Source organism: Pristiophorus japonicus, chromosome 1, assembly GCF_044704955.1.
Source record: "Pristiophorus japonicus isolate sPriJap1 chromosome 1, sPriJap1.hap1, whole genome shotgun sequence".
Classification (NCBI taxonomy): domain Eukaryota; kingdom Metazoa; phylum Chordata; class Chondrichthyes; family Pristiophoridae; genus Pristiophorus; species Pristiophorus japonicus.
Genome location: NC_091977.1, coordinates 146,257,913 through 146,279,649, shown reverse-complemented (window position 1 = coordinate 146,279,649; position 21,737 = coordinate 146,257,913). Strand labels below are relative to the sequence as shown.

Here is a 21,737-nt window from a genome sequence, read left to right as displayed (position 1 = left end):
ATTCCATCAGTTACATCCTCAAAAAACTCCAGTAGGTTTGTAAAACATGATTTTCCTGTCATAAATCCATGTTAACTTTGTCTAATCCCGTTGATATTTTCTAAGTATCCCGTTATCACATCCTTTTGTAATAGACTCTAGCATTTTCTCTATTATTGAAGTTAGGCTAGCCGGTCTGTAGTTCCTGGTTTTTTCTCTCCCTCCTTTTTTAAATAGTGGGGTTACATTTGCCATCCTCCAATCTGCAGGAACTGTTCCATAATCTATAGAATTTTGGAAGATGACAACCAATGCATCCACTATTTCCATGGCTACTTCTTTTAATACTCTGGGATGCAGATTATCAGGTCCTAGGGATTTATCGGCCCTCAGTCCCATTATTTCTCCAGCACTACTTTCTTACTAATAATCATTTCCTTTAATTCCTCTTGTTCACTAGATCCTTGGTTCCCTAGCATTTATGGGATGTTATTTGTGTCTTTTTCCATGAAGACAGAACCAAAGTATTTATTTAATTCTCCCATTTCTGACTGTAAAGGACCTACATTTGTCTTCCCAATCTTTTTCTTTTTACATATTTGTAGAAACTTTTGCAGTCGGTTTTTATGTCCCTTGCAAGTTTCCTCTCATATTCTATTTTTCCCCTCTTAATCAATCTCTTGGTCCTTTTTTGCTGAATTCTAAACTGCTCCCAATCCTCAGGCTTGCTACTTTTTCTGGCAACTTTGTATGACTCCTCTTTGGATCTAATGCCATCCTTAATTTCTTTTGTTAGCCACAGTTGGGCCACTTTTCCTTTTGTGTTTTTGCACCAGAAAGGAATGTATAACTGTTGCAATTCATGCATTCCTTCCTTAAATGTTAGCCATTGCCCATTCACCGTCATGCCTTTTAATGAATCTTCCCAATCTATCATAGCCAATTCATTCCTCATACCTTTGTAGTTTCCTTTGTTTAGATTTAGGACAATAGTTTCAGATTGGACTACTTCACTTTCCATCTTAATAAAGAATTCAATCATGGTATGGTCACTCTGCACAACAAGACTGTTAATTAACTCTTTCTCATTGCACAATACCAAATCTAAGATAGCCTGTTCTCTAGTAGGTGCCTCAACATACTGGTCTAAAAAAACCATCTCATACCACTCCAGGAATTCATCCTCTTCAGTTTTATTACTTATTTGGTTTGGCCAGTCTATATGTAGATTAAAGTCACCTACGATTACCGTAGTACCCTTGTTACATGCCTCTCTAATTTCCTCTTTGATGCCGTCCCGTACATTACCGTTACTGTTTGGAGGCCTATAGACTACTCCCACCATTGTTTTCTGCCTTTTGGTGCTCCTTAGCTCCACTCAGACTGATTCTACAGCTTGATTTTCTGATCCAATATCCTTTCTCACTATTGCTCTGATTTAATCCTTTACTAACAATGCCACACCACCCTCTTTTCCTTTTTGCCTGACCTTCCTAACGATCAAATGTCTTTGGATATTCAGTTCCCAACCCTGGTCACCCTGCAACCATGTCTCCATAACTGCAACTATATCGTATCCGTTTACATCTATTTACGCTGTTAATTCATCTACCTTATTACGAATGCTTTGTGCATTCAGATACAGTAGTTTTAGATTGTCTTTTTAATATTATTAGACGTCTCAACATTATTTTTTACTATAGCCCTATTTGACTTAGCGCTATTTTTTCTTACCTGCACCCTATTTGTTAGTGGAATCTTTTGTTTGTATACTCTGTCCCTTCCTGACATAATCTGGGTATCTTTACCACAATCACGTTCCTGAATTGCTTCCTTTTCTTTTCTCTTTAGCATTCTAGATTTGTCTCCACTGGGATCCTCCCCCCACCCCACCCCCACTTAGTTTTCCACTTTTTTTCCTCTATGTTTTTGCCCGTTTGCTATGTCTTGTTCCAAGTGATGAACTGAGCCTTCAAGTACATGCTGAAAGGATTGTGAGCATCAGTTAGCAGTCATTACAGGCAAAAAAATTTCACACTAAGCTGTGACAGATAAACCATAGCATTAGGCCCAGGATGGCGGTGGGAATGTATCAGATGGAGGAAGAGGGCCTACGAGAGGGCTTCAGTTCTCTCCAACTGCTTACTTGGTCAAGGCCTTAGTCTTGGTCGAGGCCTTTTTCATTCTTTGGGTCCCCCTTAATGTTGCACCCGCTTCTTTAGAATTCTCTGTGGAGCCACTGGCAGCCTCCCGCTTACTGGCGAGATTTCCACTGGGAACAGCCATGAATAGTTAATGAACCCCGACTCAAAACGGGGCCGGACCATGGCAGTGGTTGGAAATCAGGCTCCAGGGCAGGACCAGTCAACTCTAGCTCTTAGTATCCACTTTTCTAAAAAAAGGGCTTTTTCACTGTATTGGGAGTTTCCTGGCAGGCTTAATCCCTGGAAAAGCGTTCTTGATTTCCTTATGTTCACTCATTCTATTACCCCTCACCTCTTCTAAATAAGCGGAAACTCTATTTGTGCATATAAATATGTTAAATGTATTGCTGGAGCTATTTGGTATTCCTTTCTTTCACTTCGTAGATTTTTTGCAGGTCTGAGGTATTCGCCCACAGGAAGCCTCCAACCGCAAATTCTACCCCATTCGGTCGGTGCTATTGTATGTACAGTGGAAATGCAATTTTTCTGAACCCACCTAATGTGCAGTTGCTTTGCTGTCTGCACGAAGCAGGATTGGTCGGTTTCCTTCAGAACTTCTTGGGCATATCCCACCAGCCCACTATTTTCCAGCATTCCCTGATATTCGTCCATTTGGTATCGCAGTCGCTCCAGTTTTGAGGAACGGCTGTCCTCAATTGACTTGATGAGTTTCATTTTGCGCTGTTCCAGGATGCTGCACAGTCTGTCAATCAAATTAGTTGCTTCTTTTCTTGACTTTTCTCCATTACTCTGCAAGAAAATTACAAGTGAAGGGACTGTATCTTAACTCAATGTTTCACCCAATTCACCCCATTTACACATAGGGGCATCTACTGTATTGTATCCAAATTGTACTCGTCATTAGCAGGACACAGAATAAAACTTTGCTATATTTGAATTTAAGTTTAAAAACACAAATATTCCCATGATTTATGCTAGGAGTGTCGTGCTTCTGTACTTGCATATTTGCAACTTTGACAAAGTACGTTTTCCACACTGGACGAAGAATTTCTACAGAATTTCCACATTACAACAGAGGGGGGAAAATTGCGGTCGGAGGCTTCCTTCCGACGAACGCTTCCCACCCAAATTGTTTTTAACGATAACACCTGCTGGTCACGGATGCACCTTTGATTCCGATCAGAGGCCTTCATTCGATGCGCAGCGTACGGGGAGATGACTTCACCATACGTAGGGAAATGCTGGAGTCATGTGGGCCTGGACCACCAATCATTAGGTAGTATTCTCATTGATAATAATGGAATCTCCATTTGTATGGACTCCCATTACTATCAATGAGAAAATCCTCCTAAAACAAGAAACACAGCATAATAAATTTTTTTAAATTACCTCACATATTTAAAATTAATTGACATTAAATGTAATTAAATGTTTTAGAAAAAATATATATTTTGGGGAATTTTTTTTGATGTGATTTAATAGAGTTAAAAATAAACTTACCTTAATGGACAGGGTTTTTAAAACATAAAAATGATGATTACATTTAATTTTTGTGTGTTTTAAAACTCTTACGTTGGCAAAAGTAAGCTATGCGCCTGCTTTTACCAGGCGTAAAAGTTTGAAGGACATTCGCTGGGCATGAGTTGGGCAAATAGCCCAATCTCTCCCGCACGGATGTCCTTCTCCCTGGGATGTGGAGGATCTGTTGAGAGAAATCTTGACAGATCGGAATAGCTGATTTTTGGCACATGTGCATCGGCCCAGTGACTACACTCCAAAAGTACTGCATTGGCTGTAAAGCGCTTTGAGACATCTGGTGGTCGTGAAAGCCGCTATATAAATGTAAGTCTTTCTTTTTTTTCTTTCTTTAAATTTCCTCAGGTAGCCAAAGTCTTTTGTTTACTTCAAATACCTGCAGGGTAGCTTCCTGTCAGCACTGAATCAGTGCTCGGTGCATGTTTTCCTGACCAATTAACTGAATCTTTTAAAGCTCTCCTCAGTGAGAAATTTACAATTACCTCCTACCCTGTCTATTGGTTAACCTGCTATTTCAAAACCACGTTCCGGCTGTATGACTCACTTTAAAAACAACCACGGTGGTTACATAAGTACATAAGAACATAAGAATTAGGAACAGAAGTAGGCCATCTAGCCCCTCGACCATTCAACAAGATCATGGCTGATCTGGCCGTGGACTCAGCTCCACTTACCCGCCCACTCCCCGTAACCATTAATTCCCTTATTAGTTAAAAATCTATCTATCTGTGATTTGAATACATTCAATGAGCTAGCCTCAACTGCTTCCTTGGGCAGAGAATTCCACAGATTCACAACTCTCTGGGAGAAGAAATTCCTTCTCAACTCGGTTTTAAATTGGCTCCTCCGTATTTTGAGGCTGTGCCCCCTAGTTCTAGTTTCCCCGACCAGTGGAAACAACCTCTCTGCCTCCATCTTGTCTATCCCTTTCATTATTTTAAATGTTTCTATAAGATCACCCCTCATCCTTCTGAACTCCAATGAGTAAAGACCCAGTCTACTCAATCTATCATCATAAGGTAACCCCCTCATCTCCGGAATCAGCCAAGTGAATCGTCTCTGTACCCACTCCAAAGCTGGTATATCCTTCCTTAAGTAAGGTGACCAAAACTGCATGCAGTACTCCAGGTGCGGCCTCACCAATACCCTATACAGTTGCAGCAGGACCTCCCTGCTTTTGTACTCCATCCCACTCGCAATGCAGGCCAACATTCCATTCGCCTTCCTGATTACCTGCTGCACCTGCAAACTAACTTTTTGGGATTCACGCACAAGGACCTCCAGGTCCCTCTGCACCGCAGCATGTTGTAATTACTCCCCATTCAAATAATATTCCCTTTTATTGTTTTTTTTTCCCAAGGTGGATGACCTCACAGTTTCCAACATTGTATTCCATCTGCCAAACCTTAGCCCATTCGCTTAACCTATCTAAATCTCTTTGCACCTCTCTGTGTCCTCTACACAACCCGCTTTCCCACTAATCTTTGTGTCATCTGCAAATTTTGTTACACTACACTCTGTCCCCTCTTCCAGGCCATCTATGCATATTGTAAACAGTTGTGGTCCCAGCACCGATCCCTGTGGCACACCACTAACCACCGATTTCCAACCCGAAAAGGACCCATTTATCCCGACTCTCTGCTTTCTGTTCGCCAGCCAATTCTCTATCCATGCTAATACATTTCCTCTGACTCCACGTACCTTTATCTTCTGCAGTAACCTTTTGTGTGGCACCTTATCGGATGCCTTTTGGAAATCTAAATACACCACATCCATCGGTACACCTCTATCCACCATGCTCGTTATATCCTCAAAGAATTCCAGTAAATTAGTTAAACATGATTTCCCCTTCATGAATCCATGTTGCGTCTGCTTGATTGCACTATTCCTATCTAGATGTCCCGCTATTTCTTCCTTAATGATAGCTTCAAGCATTTTCCCCACTACAGATGTTAAACAACCAGCCTATAGTTACCTGCCTTTTGTCTGCCCCTTTTTTAAACAGAGGTGTTACATTAGCTGCTTTCCAATCCACTGGTACCTCCCCAGAGTCCAGAGAATTTTGGTAGATTATAACGAATGCATCTGCTATAACTTCCGCCATCTCTTTTAATACCCTGGGATGCATTTCATCAGGACCAGGAGACTTGTCTACCTTGAGTCCCATTAGCCTGTCCACCACTACCCCCCTAGTGATAGTGATTGTCTCAAGATCCTCCCTTCCCACATTCCCATGACCAGCAATTTTTGGCATGGTTTTTGTGTCTTCCACTGTGAAGACCGAAGCAAAATAATTGTTTAAGGTCTCAGCCATTTCCACATTTCCCATTATTAAGTCCCCCTTCTCATCTTCTAAGGTTCTCTTATGCTTATCAGTTAATTAACATTGTTTTTCTAAATCTTTTCAGACATTCATTTCCTTATTGGGGGAGAACATTGTGCTTATCCACCTGAGACAAGTTTGTGCTCGGTGGTTAATTTTAATCTTTTGCCGATGGTGTGAAATAAGCAATATTGGATTGGCTGCCCATTATAACACCCCACCGATCTTCCTTCCCATTGACTTCAAAGATTTCCACAGCCGTGTTTCGAGCAGCCTCTTACAGTCCATTTAAGGACTGCTGGTTAGGCCACTCAATAACGTTCTCTATAAGCAGCGCTTTGTTCTGAGCGGCCTGTTTCCTTGAGTGTGCAGCCCCTTTAAATTTCCGCGCATGAGCAGTATTTACAATGGGGAAGCTGGTGTGTGCTGTGCGCAGGACCTCTCCCATTACCAGCCGCACAGCTTAGAGGGAATATTGCCGCTCAACACCTGGTGCAAATGTGCGGAGCGGTGTGGCGCACATGCCCATGTGTACCTGAAAAATTGCAATTAGGGTGTTACAACTGACGTCGAGCCCCGATTTACATACTTAAGCAGCCTCAAGCTGAACACAGGTGGGCATGCTGCTCGCCCATTTAAAGGCCCACCTGAAAATTGCATCAGGTGGACCTTGGGTGTTAATAAGGAGACCGAGATGCCCCTTCCCCTCCCTCCCCACCCCAGTATTCAATTACCGGCCTCCAGTTTTTCAGGTGAGAAACAGGCAACCAGCATTTGAAAATTACCCCCATCATTTTTTTTGTAAAGGTTTATGATAAGATCATTAAAAACTGACAGATGCAACATGTTCTCCATCAAGAGAATGGGAGATGGAGGGTGTTGACTTTTAGCTGAGCCAGGAGTGGGAGTGGAAGAGGGAATGTGCCTTACAGTGCTGATGTGTTTACTGCTTTACACATCATGTGCAGCAAAATAATTACAATCTGGGAACAAGTTTATCTATTTAAGGCTTATTGATTTATTTAATTAAGGATTATTAGTTTAACTCATGTATCAATCTATATTAATATGTGGCATGCTCCAATTTATCAAGGTAATTAACTGAAGTCAAACCAATGTCTCAAAACTGAGTGTCCTATTGTCACGGCTGCAGTGACTCCAAGAACACAGCAAGTTATGGCCAGCTCATATTTGTTGTTAGTTCTTTCAGGTACTCCAAGCCTAAATCATGTGTACCGCTTCCGACCTCCGCTCTTCGCCACTTCCAGCCTCTGCGTTGTTGATTCTGCTGCTGCAGTGGCTAGCTTTTTTTGATTTGCCCGCAACTCCAGCCTCGCACTCCAAACCACTCCCCCGACTTCATGGGACAGTCAGAGGAGCAGTTTGGAGTGCGAGGCCATAGCTGTGGGTAAACCAAAGAAAGGTGCTTTACAGAAGTGTTATCAAACAAAATTTGACACTAATCCACATAAGGAGATATTAGGGCAGATGACCAAATGTTTGGTCAAAGAGGTAGGTTTTAAGGAAGGTCTTAAAGGAGGAAAAAGTGTGTTTAGGGAAGGAATTCCAGCGCTTAGGGCCTAGGCAACAGAAGGCACAGCCACCAATGGTAGAGCGATTAAAATCGGGGATGCTCAAGAGGCCAGAATTGGAGGAGCGCAGATATCTCAGAGTTGTAGAACTGGAGGAGATTACAGAGATTGGGAGGGGCGAGGCCATGGATGGATTTGAAATTGAGGTGTTGATTAACTGGGAGCCAATGTAGGTCAGCGAGCACAGGGGTGATGGGTGAACAGGACTTAATGCAAGTTTTGGATGACCTCAAGTTTATGGAAGGTTGAACGTGAGAGGCAAGCCAGGAGTGCAATGGAATAGTCAAGTTTAGAGGTAACAAAGGGATGGATGAGGGTTTCAGCAGTAGATGAGCTGAGACAAGGGTGGAGTCGGGTGATGTTAGAGGTGGAAATAGGCGGTCTTAGTGATGATGCAAATATGTGGTCAGAAGCTCATCTCAGGGTCAAATATGACACAGTTTGGTTTAGCCTCAGACAGATGGTAGGGAGAAGGATGAGTCAGTGGCTGGGAAACAGAGTTTGTGGCGGGGACCAAAGACAATGGCTTCAGTCTTCCCAATATTTCATTTGAGGAAATTTATTCTCACCCAGTCCATGATGTTTTTAATACAGTAGAGGGCAACGTTGAAGGAGCTAACCTGAAACATCAGGTAGTGGCCAGATCTAACATTTACGTAGATATGGATGATACCAGTATAGCACTATTAATGCGGTGCCCCTCGACCTGCGCGAGAACACCATCGCGGCAGGTCGGGGATAAAAGGAAGAGCCACCACTCCAGGGAGCGGCGCAAGCCATTCTAGGAGGGTGACTGGATTGACATCATCGGAGTCCAGGCAACCGATTGGAGCAGAACGAGACCAGCGGCAGGGTCGGGATCCAGGTGGAGGAGGAGCAGCGGGGAGCGGTGATCGGGGGTGGTGAGCAGTGGAGTATCGATGATGTCAGAGCCCAGGAGCAGCGCGGTCGTGGCCCGGGAGCGGCACAGCATATAACAACAGCGGGGTTGGGGCTCAGGGATGGTGCAACAGAGCTTGGTCTTCAGTCGTCTTGGTTAACCCTTGCCACTCGTTACCAAGGCCTTGCTCGGTCAAGCCCATGTGGTGGCTGGTGTGTAACGGCCACCCCACATTAAAAAAATCCATGCATAGGCGTCTTCCGCTCTTCAAGATATAGCTCGGGACCTAGAGTGTCGGATCCCTCATCGAAACACCTGTGAACTCATCTTTTTTTGCTGTGGAAATGGGTCATCCTCGACACAAGGGACTGCCTAATGCTATATACTACTACTATTAATGCATTAACTGGACAGCACAGCACTGTGGACAAGCTAAACTGGACAGTGTATAACCAAATACATATCTACTGGATTATACAATACCCTGGGCATGTCGCTGGGACAGTATAACACTGCAGGCAAGTTTGACTGTATTTCTAACATTGGACTCCCATGTGGAGGGCCAGAGTTGATATCCTTTGACAGATATGCTTAATAGATGGGTTTCACCAGTTCTGAATTAGATGCTTTACTCATTGGTATTATAGCATTTGATCCAAGAATGAGATAAAACAAGTGAAACCCAAGTGAAAGACATTTCTTATCTGCCAACCAAAGAATGATAAGGCAAGCTGCCCTGTGCTGCATACTAAAGAAAAAATCAGAGCTGCAACTACAAAAAGACAAATACTAGGGGAAATCACTGCCTTGTTTGTTATTCCAATTACAGGTTTACATCGGTGCCCTTTATACTTAATCCTCAACTGAACCATAAGCAGACCAATGTGCACAGTATGTTCCGCATCCTACAAATCAGTTACCGACAGGTGTTGCTGAATCAGCTGGTAGATTTATTTTAAATTAGAATATGACACAAAATCCATTTATGAGCAAGACAAAGGATTCATGCCCCACAATAACAAGAGAGAATCTAATCACTGTCAGAGACACTGACACAAATTGCTTCGGATTTAGTTCAGGCCATTCATTCAGTTTGAACTTTGCACAATTCACAATAGTATCATTGTTTAGATAAAATAACTAATTCACTTCTATTCATTTTTAGAAAAGTGAGGCTAATAAGATGCAAATTTCTGCATTTTTACACTAAAGTGGTGAAAAGTCACTAATTTCATTTATCTCCCCACTCCCCCCACCCCACTCCCAGTTCCCGTTCCGCTCCTCTCGGATTCTGGCTGGTATTCCATTGGCCCTGATCCCACTCTCCTGTCACTGCCAGTCCAAGCACTAAGGGCAAGGGTTGCAGCTTCGGTATAGTGCAGACAGGAACTCACAAGAAAACTTCATTTGGTACAATTTCTGGGATTTTGCACCTTACTATAATTCTGCCTTTCAAGCCAAAAGTAATTTCTCCTGTAAGGATTACAGATATTTTAAATCTGAAAATAAAAGTAGCTATAAGACTACAACAGAACCTACAAGATCCAAATCCTTTCATGGCCCTGGCCAATATTTATCCCTCAATCAACATAACAAAAGCAGATTATTTGGTCATGATCACATTGCTGTTTGTTGGAGTTTGCTGTGTGCAAGATGGCTGCCGTGTTTCCTACATTACATCAGTGACTACACTCCAAAAGTACTTCATTGGCTGTAAAGTGCTTTGAGACATCTGGTGCTCGTGAAAGACACTATATAAATGCAAGTCTTTCTTTCTTTAAGCGCAACTAGATCCTGTTAATTAGTAATCCTAATTTTTACAACACACACCTATAGTAATTTCAACCAGCAGTGCACTCTGCATTCACAAGCCAAAAACAGTTCACTACCTCATTCATCGTTGTCCCTTTTAGCAGGTTATTTTCGTAAACCTTTTTATTTTTGAGTAATGATTTTTTAGAAGGGATAATAGTAGGTAAACATCATTACAAATAAAGCCATGGAACCGAGTTCTGATAAAAGATCACGCCCAAACAATAATCTGGCTTTTCCTCTTTTCAATCTGCTGTGCATTTCTAATATTTTCTGTTTTTAAAACTTTCTAACACATAGGGCTAGATTTTCCATTATTTTTGCCCTGCATAACTCCCACTTAATGTCCATTTTACCACTGAAATGAGGTATAACGCCCAGATATTGCCCATTTAGCCACAAAATGGAAACGGACGCCCATTTTTCGGACACTTATCGGCGAGCGTTATGTACATGGGAAAAGTAACGCCGGGAAAAAATACCGCTTGGGCTGAATCATCAGAATGGGCGAAACCAACGGCCATAATATCGCCCAGCGTTACTTTCTGCATGTAATTAACGCCGAGATTCAATAATACCGACCATTCACTTTTTTTGTCGTAAAGATTAAATTTAGACATAGAAAATAGGTGCAGGAGTAGACCATTCGGCCCTTCAAGCCTGCACCGAAACTAACACCCAGGAGATCGCCCAGCGTCACTTTCACCATCTCGCACACATCTCGCCCACAATATCGCTCACCCAAAACACCACTCAGAAAAAGTGGAACTGTTCTGCATTAATCATAGTGGTGTGGATGCCATTTTTCAAATCGCAGGTCATTTCATTGAAAAGTCTGCTTCAACTTCAGGGGAGTTTGGATTGACTCTGGAGTTCTTCTCAGGTGAAGTGACCATCTCAACAGACATATTTTTAGACTCTGGATGATTGGGGTTTACTGTAGGTGTCTTTTAGTATGGAAATTATTGCTTCTGATCAATCGCTATTATACTTTCATTGGAATGGGGCCAGCCATTTCTCATCCTGCATCGATTAATAAGCAGATGCTGCAGAGTGCAAATGGCACAACGTCTAATGCACATCATTATGTGCCCAATCTAAGACATGCCAAAATGAGAGGAGTTCCAGATCATACACACCCCGCACTTACAGGTCTGAGCACACCTGCCTTCGGAGACTGCGTTTCCACAAGGTGGTGATCACTGAAATATGCGAGCTCATCAGGCCAGATATGCAGGACATCACTGTCATCAGGACATCACTGTCCGTCAAGGTCAAGGTCACCACGGCACTGTTGTTCTATGCGTCTGGTTCCTTTCGGGCCTCCGCGGTCGACATTTCCCCTCTGTCTCACCATGCCACACATCGCTGCATTAGACAGGTCACGGAGGCCCTGTATGCGCGTAGGATGGACTTTATTAGCTTCCCCATGACTGCGGAGGCTCAGACTGACAGGGCTGGAGCATTCTACCGCATTGCTAAGTTCTCCAGGGTGCAGGGAGTTATACAGTGCACTCACATCGCCATGTGGGCACCTTCTCAGGACCCAGAGCTTTGTCGTAACAGAAAAGGATTTCACTCCCTGAAGGTCCAACTAGTTGTCGACCACAACCAGATAATAATGGCAGTGAATGCCAGATGTCTGGGCAGCTTCGATGAGGCTCACATCCTGCGTGAGAGCACCATCTCTGACATGTTTAAGAGTCAGCCACAAGGACAATGCTGGATGCTTGGTGATAACCAATATGGCCTAGCCATCTGGCTGATGACCCCCCCTGCATGACACCCACACCGAGGCTGAGAAGTGATACAACCAGAGTCACAGAGACACACGCAATGTGGTCCACAAAACAATTAGTGTGCTTAAGCAGTGCTTTAGATGCCTGGAGCACTCAGGAGGGGAGCTACAATACAACCCTGAGCAAGTAGCTAAATTCGTGGTCATGTGCTCCATGCACAAACTGGCCATCAGAAGGGGCCAAGAATTGCCAGAAGGGTCTGATGGCCCATCTCAGGAGAAAGAGGAAGAGGAAAACGAGGGGCTGGATGCTGACCTAGGGCAAGACTATAAGGCTGGCTATACAATCATGCCCATACCCCCCACCAGACCGCAGGAAAGGGCCCGAGGTGGCTACATAGCTGCAAGACTCTTATGTCAGGAGCTCATAAATGAGCAATTTGCCTGAAAGAACGTTGCAGTAATTGACAAAGCTGACACACTGCTCTGTCTGTGCAGCTCAGACATCAATGGTGGGCATCACCTTCATTCCTGTTAAAGCTTAAGTTGATAAAAGTTAAGTTTTATTTAAGCTTTTCATGTTAAGGAATCACCAGTCTGTAACGGTCCAGCTATCTGAGACAATGCACAACAAGGTTATGTTGAATAAAAAACATTTGATATAACCATTGGTCTGAAATCATAAGTATCACGGGCAAAAACAACCCACCCCTACCCCACTTTTTCGACCATTGACATCAATCAAATGGTCTACTTGTCCAGCAACATAGAATACAAATGTAAAGCAGGAGGGTAGTCCCCCTCAAATTGCATATACCAAGATGGAGATATGCACCTCACTTTCCTTCCCCCCTCCCCTTCTCCCCACCTCTACCACTTCCCCTCCTCGTTCCATGCCGCCTGACCGAAGAGCTCCTCAGGCGGTGCTTCATTATGGGGGATGAAGGCAGAGCCAGTCGTTGCATGGGTACGGGAGCGGGGGGATACCGAGGTGGGACCATTCTCGGATCCAGAAGCAGGATCTTGGTTCTGCCTCTCAAGTGTCGTTGGCACTGGTGGTGCGGAACCTAGAGGTGGAGTCCGCACTCCGGGAACACTGGGAGGCCTATGCCAGCAGTGTTTCTGGCTATCGCCTCCAAGGCCTCCGCCATCCGGGGAACATACTCAGTCATGGTGCCAGAGATGGTGAACAGCTGTCAGTTTATGCCCCCCAATGCATTGAGGATCTGGTCACCAATATCTACAGTTCTCTTGGACAACTTAACCATCTCTCCGCTCTCATCTGGCGCTCGTGGACCAGACCTGCCACGTCCACAAAACCTCTGTGTGGTCGGCGCCGTCCTAGGGACAAATGAGGTGTCCTGTGGCGAGGTGCTTGAGCCCGGTACCTCCAGAGTGGAGGCGGGAATGGCCGGAGGAGCACTAGATGGCCTTGGGATGGAATGCCTTCTGGAGCGTGGCGATGCAGGTTCCTCGAAGTCGGCGCTCTCATCCGTAGAGAACAGACCCAGCGGATTGATGGGTGAGAATGGGACCTCCTCAGCACCAGATATAGGATCATCCGCCAACTCCTGCCCCGCGACCCCACCTTCTGGCCTCTGTGGTCTTGCCTGGGGCCGCGCTGCTGGCTGAGCTGCAAATCACAAATGAGATTATTAGAGGAGAAGGGGGTGTTAGGGTCACAAGGTGAGTCCATTGCTATACACAGCATATGCACAACAAAAGCACCACCGCTATCAAAATCATCACAGACATCACATTTCATCACCATCAACACATTGTGCATTGCAATGATTTTCATTAGGCCAGCATTATTTATAGGACAATTTTAGAACCCATCTATCATATATTATTCTTCGGATAGGAGTGGGTGTAGCATCAATTGACCTTACATCACGCAATGGTGTATACTTTACTCACGTGGCTTCAGTTCAGGTTCTGCAGCTGCTTGCGTTGCTGTCCGGGGGTGCTTCCCCACAAGTGCGAGCACACGCTCCTCGATACTGGTGATGTCGCTGATGACTGGTGGCCCCCACCCGTTCGCCTCTGCATGGACCTCATCATCGATAGCTTCTTCTGTAAAAGGTAACAGGACGACATGGCATGAGATCATTGCGTGATATCATTGCTAGGTACTGTCACAGACACTGATACAACACGTAACCGACAGATGTAATCATGATGATGATAATTATCATTCTTTACCTAAAGACGTGCAACGTGACCGCAGGCTTTGAGTACAACATTCCCGGTAAAAGTGAAAGACCTCACATCTGATTATAGTCACTCATGACTCTTACAAATCAAATTATATAAATATATAAAGTACATATAAATAAATGTAATACTTACTCTTGCGGATCCAACAAGGTCGTTCCATCGCTTGAGGCAGTGGATGCCCTCACGCACCTCGTTGGTTGCCGACGAGACCACCTCTATCTCGGCCCATATCTTCTGGTAGGCCTTTGGGGCGGGCTTCCCACACCCCCCCGGGTCAAATCACCCCAGCGTAACTCGATGTCCTGCAAGAGGGAGGCATTTGCCTTGTCCGAGAACCTCCTGGCTCTTTTGCGCCCTCCAATGTGCTCCTCTCTCACCTCACTGCTCTCGCCAGCATCAGTCTCCACAGCGTGCTGTGTCGCCTCCTCCTCTCCCTCCATTGTAGGCACCAAATTTGGGCAAATATCTGACTGGTAACATCTAATTTTTTTTTCACAATTTGCTCTAAAGCTCAAAACTCTCTCTCCTTCCTCTCAAAGCAGCCACACCACACCCACACACGCCTTCACTCCCTCTCAGCTCCCTCTCTCTCTCTGTCTCCTCTTATGCGCATTCATGATGACCCTTGACCTCCTGAATCACGGTAATTGAGCATTGCCATGCCATTGCTAAGGACGGCAACACTTTACGGTAGAAGGTCAGAGAGGTTTAACGCTACCACCCATTTCATATTGTTCGCGATAACGCCCAATTTCAAAAATGGAGACTAGGGGCTTTGAGAATGGATGACAAGCCGACGATCTGAAAACCCACTTTTACTGCCCACGCCGGAAATAGTGCCCACTTTTGGACGATCTGCACAAAAGTGTAAAATCTAGCCCATAGAGACTAGCAATACCTATAAATGTAGGTAGAAACCTGGGTTAACTCCTTTGCCAAATAGCAAACAGAGGAATATTATCTGAACATATTAGCTTATATTGTTCCTGTTTATTTTCTTGTACTTGAGATAAAAACCAATACATATTGCAATCACTACAAAGAAAAGCAAAGTGTATGGAAACATGGGAAGGAATATAACAAAGCAGGTGGACTGGGGTCGGGTGAAATGTTGAAGTGTTAAAAATCTAAATCTCGACCCCAACTCGCCTCCAAGCCACCCACCTCTGATTTTAACAGAGGTGGGACAAGGCGGGCAGTCATTCCGCTCACAGGTGGTGGGTTGGTACTTTAAATATTATAATGAGGCTATATCCTTCATTTGTAAGCTCCATTTTAAATTTCAAGTCTATGTGCTACTAATAGTGGGAGAAGGTTACATCTAATCGATTGGTTCTGATAGGCTCCAGTTTCCACCTACTAACCAATCTGTATGGTTCTGATGAACACCAGTATGGCCCTCAAAATGAACTGACTATCTCCGCAACACCCTTCCAATTGTTCCGATTGGTTGACACTGACAACCTCTAATCCGAGTGAAAAAGATGATGGTAGCAATAGCAACCTGTCCCCGTTTGGAGAACTGCAGGCAGCACATAAAATTCATGCTGCCTGTGAATTTACATAAAACATTCAATGGAGCACTGAATGCGCTACTGAGTGGTTGCATGGTCAGCAGGGGGCCCAAGTTCGTGCGAGGCTCGCTCCAATTAAAACTAGCTTGCACTACTTAAAGACAGTCTTCACCTCTTAAAGGGGAGGTGCCTTTTTCCTGCAACAGGTGGTGGAAATGATTATTAAGGCTGCTATTTAGAAAAACAAGATTGGTTCAACACCATTTGGTTCTGCACCACTAACCTCATATACTGCTTAATGCACCACATCCCCATCAATCACCTACCAATAATCTCTACCAAACACGACTCATACCTCACACCAACATCTTGTCAGTCCGTGCTTGCAAACATTGTACCATCACACCTACGCCGCGAATATGCAGTCTCCAGAGAATACAACCGCTACAAAGACATGCCGATGCAGGCGGACTTGAACAACCTATCGCCAATCCATCTCAAATCTAGAAGGCCTTTTTGGATGGTCACCAAAGCCCTTCAAGCGATCTCCCCTCAACCTTGATGACCGATGGCGAAATGCTTGGAAGAAATGCGATATACAGAATGGATTCCTCAGAGGACCCACAGTACAACTGGAAGGATCAAACCTTCCTCGCAAACAGTGGACAACCATCATCTGCCTCAGAACTGGTCATGGTAGATGCTGCCACCTTCCCCATACGTGGAAGATTAAAGCATCCCCATCATGCGACTGTGGAGCTCCGAATCAGACCCCGGAGCACATCATTGAGCATTGCCCTCAGAGGAGTTTCGCAGGCAGCCTACAAGATATTCACGCTGTTATACTGTAGCTTTGGCCCGGGTATCCAACTTAGATATTGACCTTTGATTTGCTTTGCTACTCCCATACAAAAGAAAGAAGAGACATCACATTCATACTTTCACCTCACCCTCACACACTTACCAATGCTACAAGCTTCACACCCACATCTCACAACTTGAACACACCGTCAGCTATTCAACCATGACATGCACATCACCCAAACACATTACACCACACTCATTGACACACTTCCCTTTCTCTTGCAGGACAAGATAGAGCATAACACAGGCAGCAGAGCTTAACTGGTGGGGGACAGACTCGCCTACATCACTCCCTTGGATGAGATGATGGTGGCCATTCTTGGCAGAGGCATGGCTGAGCCCTTGGCCAGCAGTGGGTCTGAAGGAATTCAAGATGCCTGTATCCTCTTATGTTATCTTCCTTCTCAGTCCACTTCCCCCTCATCCCACAATCCCTTCTGATTTACAATCTGCACATGGTGTAAGTATGCAGCTATTGCTTTCCCCATCTCCCCGCACCACAACCCTTTCTCATTTCAAAAACCCAAGAATTGCAGCCTGCCCAGCCAGTGTTGGAAGAACAAGAGTGAGAGGAGAGTGAAGAAGAAGAAAAAATATCGTCACTTGATTTCACACTCGTAGCCACCAGCTCAGATACTGACATTCTGCTGGGAGGATAGGTTAGACATGGGATCTGCACATGGTGAGACACCGGGCACGAGTGGCCTGCAACCAGGGCAGGAGGAAAGGGTGTCTCAAGTGCCAGCTCCCTGGAGGGCGAGGTCACACACAAGTTCTGCTGCACAGGACTCCGATGAAGATCATGATGGGGCGGTCTGCAGAAGAATGCTGATGGGTATCCACAATGAAATGCTCGGTACATTGGCAGGCCTGCCAGAAAGCCCGAATGCAATGTCAATGACCATGGAGGACTCCTGCTTCAGCCTTGGCACAGGGTTTTGGGCAGCGCTTGGAGTCCATCCTTTCCAGCATAGAAGGGGTAGGCAGATCCATTAACGCACTTGTGGACCCAACCATCACGCTGCGTCTGATGGTCGAAGTCTGAGCTTCCATTGCAACACAAGCAGAAGCCACCCAACATCTGAGTGCTGCAGTGGAAGCTCAGACTGAATTCATGCATGCAGAGAGTGCTGCCATCATGGCTGGATTTACCAAGTGTTGAAAGAGGCTTTCAGGGTGTCATAGCAGTCCAGCAGTCTGTACTCCAGCAGATTACAAGGATTGCTGAGTCTCTGCCCTGGGGTTGTGCCAATGGATCCATGGAAGCCGATCCTGCTGTCCTCTCTCAGGATGACAGCATTAGTTCTCCCGCCCTTGCTGTTGCCTGTCAGCCAGCCAGCCCATACTGCTGCCGCCCATGCCAAGGTGGTGCAGATGAAGCCGGGACTTATAGGCCCAGAGCTGCTCGAGGTTGTCCTGCAAGGCTATCTGCTGTCTCCCCCACTGGAAGTCAGCAACCGTCCACCAGCCACGCTACAGCCACTGGGGTAGTACTGCATAGGAGCACTAGAGCAGGAAAAGGCACACGCAAGACAGTCACTAAGGGCATGGTTACACACCAACTGCACATTCAGTGAATGCTACACTTGGTACATCTCAGAAATTATACATGGTGCCTGCAAAGCCTCGTGCGTGCAGTCGGCGGCGCCCTGCACCATAGGGAAGTCCGCTATCCTGGCAAAGCCACGTGCACACTCTGTCTGCTCCTCTCTAGTCAGAGAGAAGACAATGAAATCCCCTCTCCTGGCATAAAGAGCTTTCGTCACTTCTCTTATGCAGCACTGGACAGCAAAATGGGAGATATTACAGATGTCACCTGCTCCAGCCTGGGAGGATCACAACATGAAGAAATTCAAAGCTATTCACAGCCACTGGTAGTGCTGTTCTTTCCCTGGAGAAAGGCTGCAGGTCTGGTTGCAAGAGGTGGCAGAGTTCTGTGAGCATCTCCTTCCCAATGTTGGGGAAGTCCAGAACCAAGGGTCACAGTCTAAGGATAAGGGGTAAGCCATTTAGGACCAAGATGAGGAGAAACTTCTTCATCCAGAGAGTGGTGAACCTGTGGAATTCTCTACCACAGAAAGTTATTGAGGCCAATTCACTAAATATATTCAAAAAAAGAGTTAGATGTAGTCCTTACTACTAGGGGGGTCAAGGGGTATGGCGAGAAAGCAGGAATGGGGTACTGACGTTGCGTGTTCAGCCATGAACTCATTGAATGGCGGTGCAGGCTCGAAGGGCCGAATAGTCTACTCCTGCACCTATTTTCTATGTTTCTATGTAAATCACAGATGTCTCACATACCACTCTTGACTCAGGGTGAGGTAAGAGAATTGCTCTCGGAAGACCTTCTGAGAGCCCTTCTCCCCTTCCTCCCTCTTTGTGCAGCTTATCCATCTCCCCATCATGCTGCAGACCAAGGGGGATGACAACTACAGCCCCCATGACTGGGAACAAGTGGTCTGACCAGAACCCTTGAATTCAGAAGCAAGGTCTACTCCATGTGCAGCACCACTCCCTGTCACCTCACTAAGTTTAAAGAGCTCTAGAAAACTCCAAGCAGTTCCATAAACTTACACAGAGCCTATAGAAATCAAAAAGCAAGTTACCTAAATGTTGTTGATGATCATCCGTTTAATAGCACTGGTGGGGTCCTTCCTGCTGCTGAACGCATGTTCAGCTGTGCGAGGTTGAGAGAGAGTGTTAGCTCAAGCGATGATACCAAAAATGGCAGTGCTGGAGTCAAATCAGCATTGCATCTTCCTATCGCCCTCACCAAGATGGCGCCCGGCGCAGCCCAGAGGTGTTTGCACGCAACCCGGAATGCATTTTGTTCCCAATTCAGCACCCGTAGCACCAAACAATGAATGCTACAGAACCGAATTTCTAGGCCAATTTTTCTTGTGAAATGCCCATAAATTGACATAGTTATTCTTCAGTTCAAATCACTGATGGTTGATATGTCTGCAGCAGGGAACATAAGAACAGGAGTAGGCCATTAAGTCTATCGAGCCTGTTGTTGTTGTTGTTGCCATTTTGCTGGCCATAGCAGGTCTTTATCTTTAGAAACCCAATTCCTCACCCTTTTCCCATATTCTTTAGTGCCCTTACTTCCTAAGTATCGAATTCCCTTTTCAACTTTTTAAGTGATTTTGCATTAAAGGCCCCTTGAGTCAGTGAATTCTACCTTCTAACAATCCTTTCTGTGAAGACATTTTTTCTGGATTCACTTTTAATTGGCTTAATTCTACTTTTAAGATTATGTTCCCTTATTCTCTATTCCACTACTAGAGGGAAAATCATTCCCAGCTATCTTGTCAATTCTCTTAATTACGCTATTTGATGTTCATCTCTGGGGAATATAACCCAAAATTAGTTAATGTATCATTATGACTCAGTTCCATCAACCCATGTAACACCCTGGTTAACTGTCACTGGACTTGCTCCATGACCAGAATATCCTTCAAACTGAATACAATACCCCAAATGTGCTTTCCAACATTCTGCATAACTGTAGGAGCATTTCCCTGCTTTTATAGTCTATGGGGATAATCTTCACTTCTGTGGAAAGGAAAATCAGGTAGAAGTATAATGGGCAGCTGATCACAAGTACCAGTGTTCCATTCGTGCACAAAATTACCCCTTACATCTCTTGTAATGGGGGCCATTTCCCATTGTTTTTTTGATTACTTTTTGCACCTGCAAATTAGATTTTAATAATTTATGTACTTGGACACTTCAATCTCTTTGGTCTTCTCACCAACTTTACTTAGTTCTTTTTCACTTAGTTTGTATTCTCATCTGCCATTCGTACATCTAAAGTGTTCTACCTCACATGTTGTTAGGCTAAACTATGATCATTAAGAGACCTGTGGGTAGAAAATTACCTCCGCCCGAAACGGTGTGCACCTTCCGTATTTTGCCGTTTTTCTCCACTGCATGGGTTGCAGCGGGGGGGTGCCGTCGATATTCGGCATTTGGACGTTTATGTTTTTGCTCGGGGCGGATGTAGTCGTGGCTGAGGGGCACCAGGGAGGGTTTTGGCCGGGCAAGTGGCCTGGCACCCAAGAGGGGGCAAGTTCGGGAAGCAGTCACTGCACACCATGGCGGGAAAATGGGCAGAGCGGTCCCCTACACCGCTCCACCCCAATGAAGGGCAACTTGCAAAATGGCGGCCCCTCTGCGGAGACTCAGCAGCCATTCCACAGCACCCCCCCATCCCGTGGCCGCCGTTATCGGAAGGGGCAATTTCAGCCCCCTGTATTCAGGCTTGGATCAGGTGTGATTCTCCATTATTGGACCTGCACTTGGACTTGGGATGTGCTTGAACAATTGATAAAAAGTCAACATTCAGACCTGGCAACATTGTGACCAGCTAATACAGTGCCAGTACACAGACTGATCTGTTTGCACAAGTCTCTAATACTAATCAAGTACAAGACTTTTGTTTCTGCTTAAGTAGGTCCCCAGTTACAAGACTACTTCAGTATTGATGATTGCAAAGTTTTCCATTTTATGAGCGATGGGCTTTCGGTCTGCTATTGCCAAATCATTAGGCAGCCTGCATGTTATCACATAATGGCATATCAGTATAGAGGAATAAGAAATGGTTAAAGTAGTGAATGAGGAATTAGACTGGAACAGTCAGCAAGTTACACGGCAGAGCCCCCATTCTAGATTCTCCTGCCAAATGCAAGAGGAAAACTCTAACTCCAGCTCTTTCTGCATCCTTGCAGTTACTTGCTTTCCTTTCATTTAATGATAATGATGTTAATGTTAAATAATGCACATTGCTGATCAAACAAGTGCTTTACTTTCATCATCCTGGAAGAAGTATTTTAACCCCCAGATATATCAGAATTGTAATACAAAAGTGGTACTTTTTAAACGTTCTCATTTGCAAAGTTAGCGTAAAAAGTGTGCAGGACAATCCCTGAAAGAGCAGATTGTTGTGTACAGGCGCAAGTTTGTAGCAGACTGGTAAGTTGCAAAGAGCGCTCCAATGTTGTGGGTCATCAATTTGCATAATTATTCGCAGATCTATTGCAAATTTAGGCAGGTGCAGGGAGCACAATGTGGTGAGAATGCAAAATTGAGCATAGCTAAAATTTAAAGGG

At 44.9% G+C, this 21,737-nt stretch overlaps 1 protein-coding gene across 7 annotated transcripts in view; it reads right to left on the bottom strand.

The window, feature by feature from the left end:
- trim36 (tripartite motif containing 36) overlaps positions 1–21,737 on the bottom strand; it is a 172,050-nt gene that overhangs the window by 103,435 nt on the left and 46,878 nt on the right. For all 7 annotated transcript variants that reach the window (XM_070883630.1, XM_070883640.1, XM_070883652.1 and 4 more), the window contains one exon: positions 2,680–2,933. In XM_070883630.1, the coding sequence (XP_070739731.1) occupies positions 2,680–2,933 (254 nt within the window). The remainder of the gene's footprint in view (positions 1–2,679; positions 2,934–21,737) is intronic.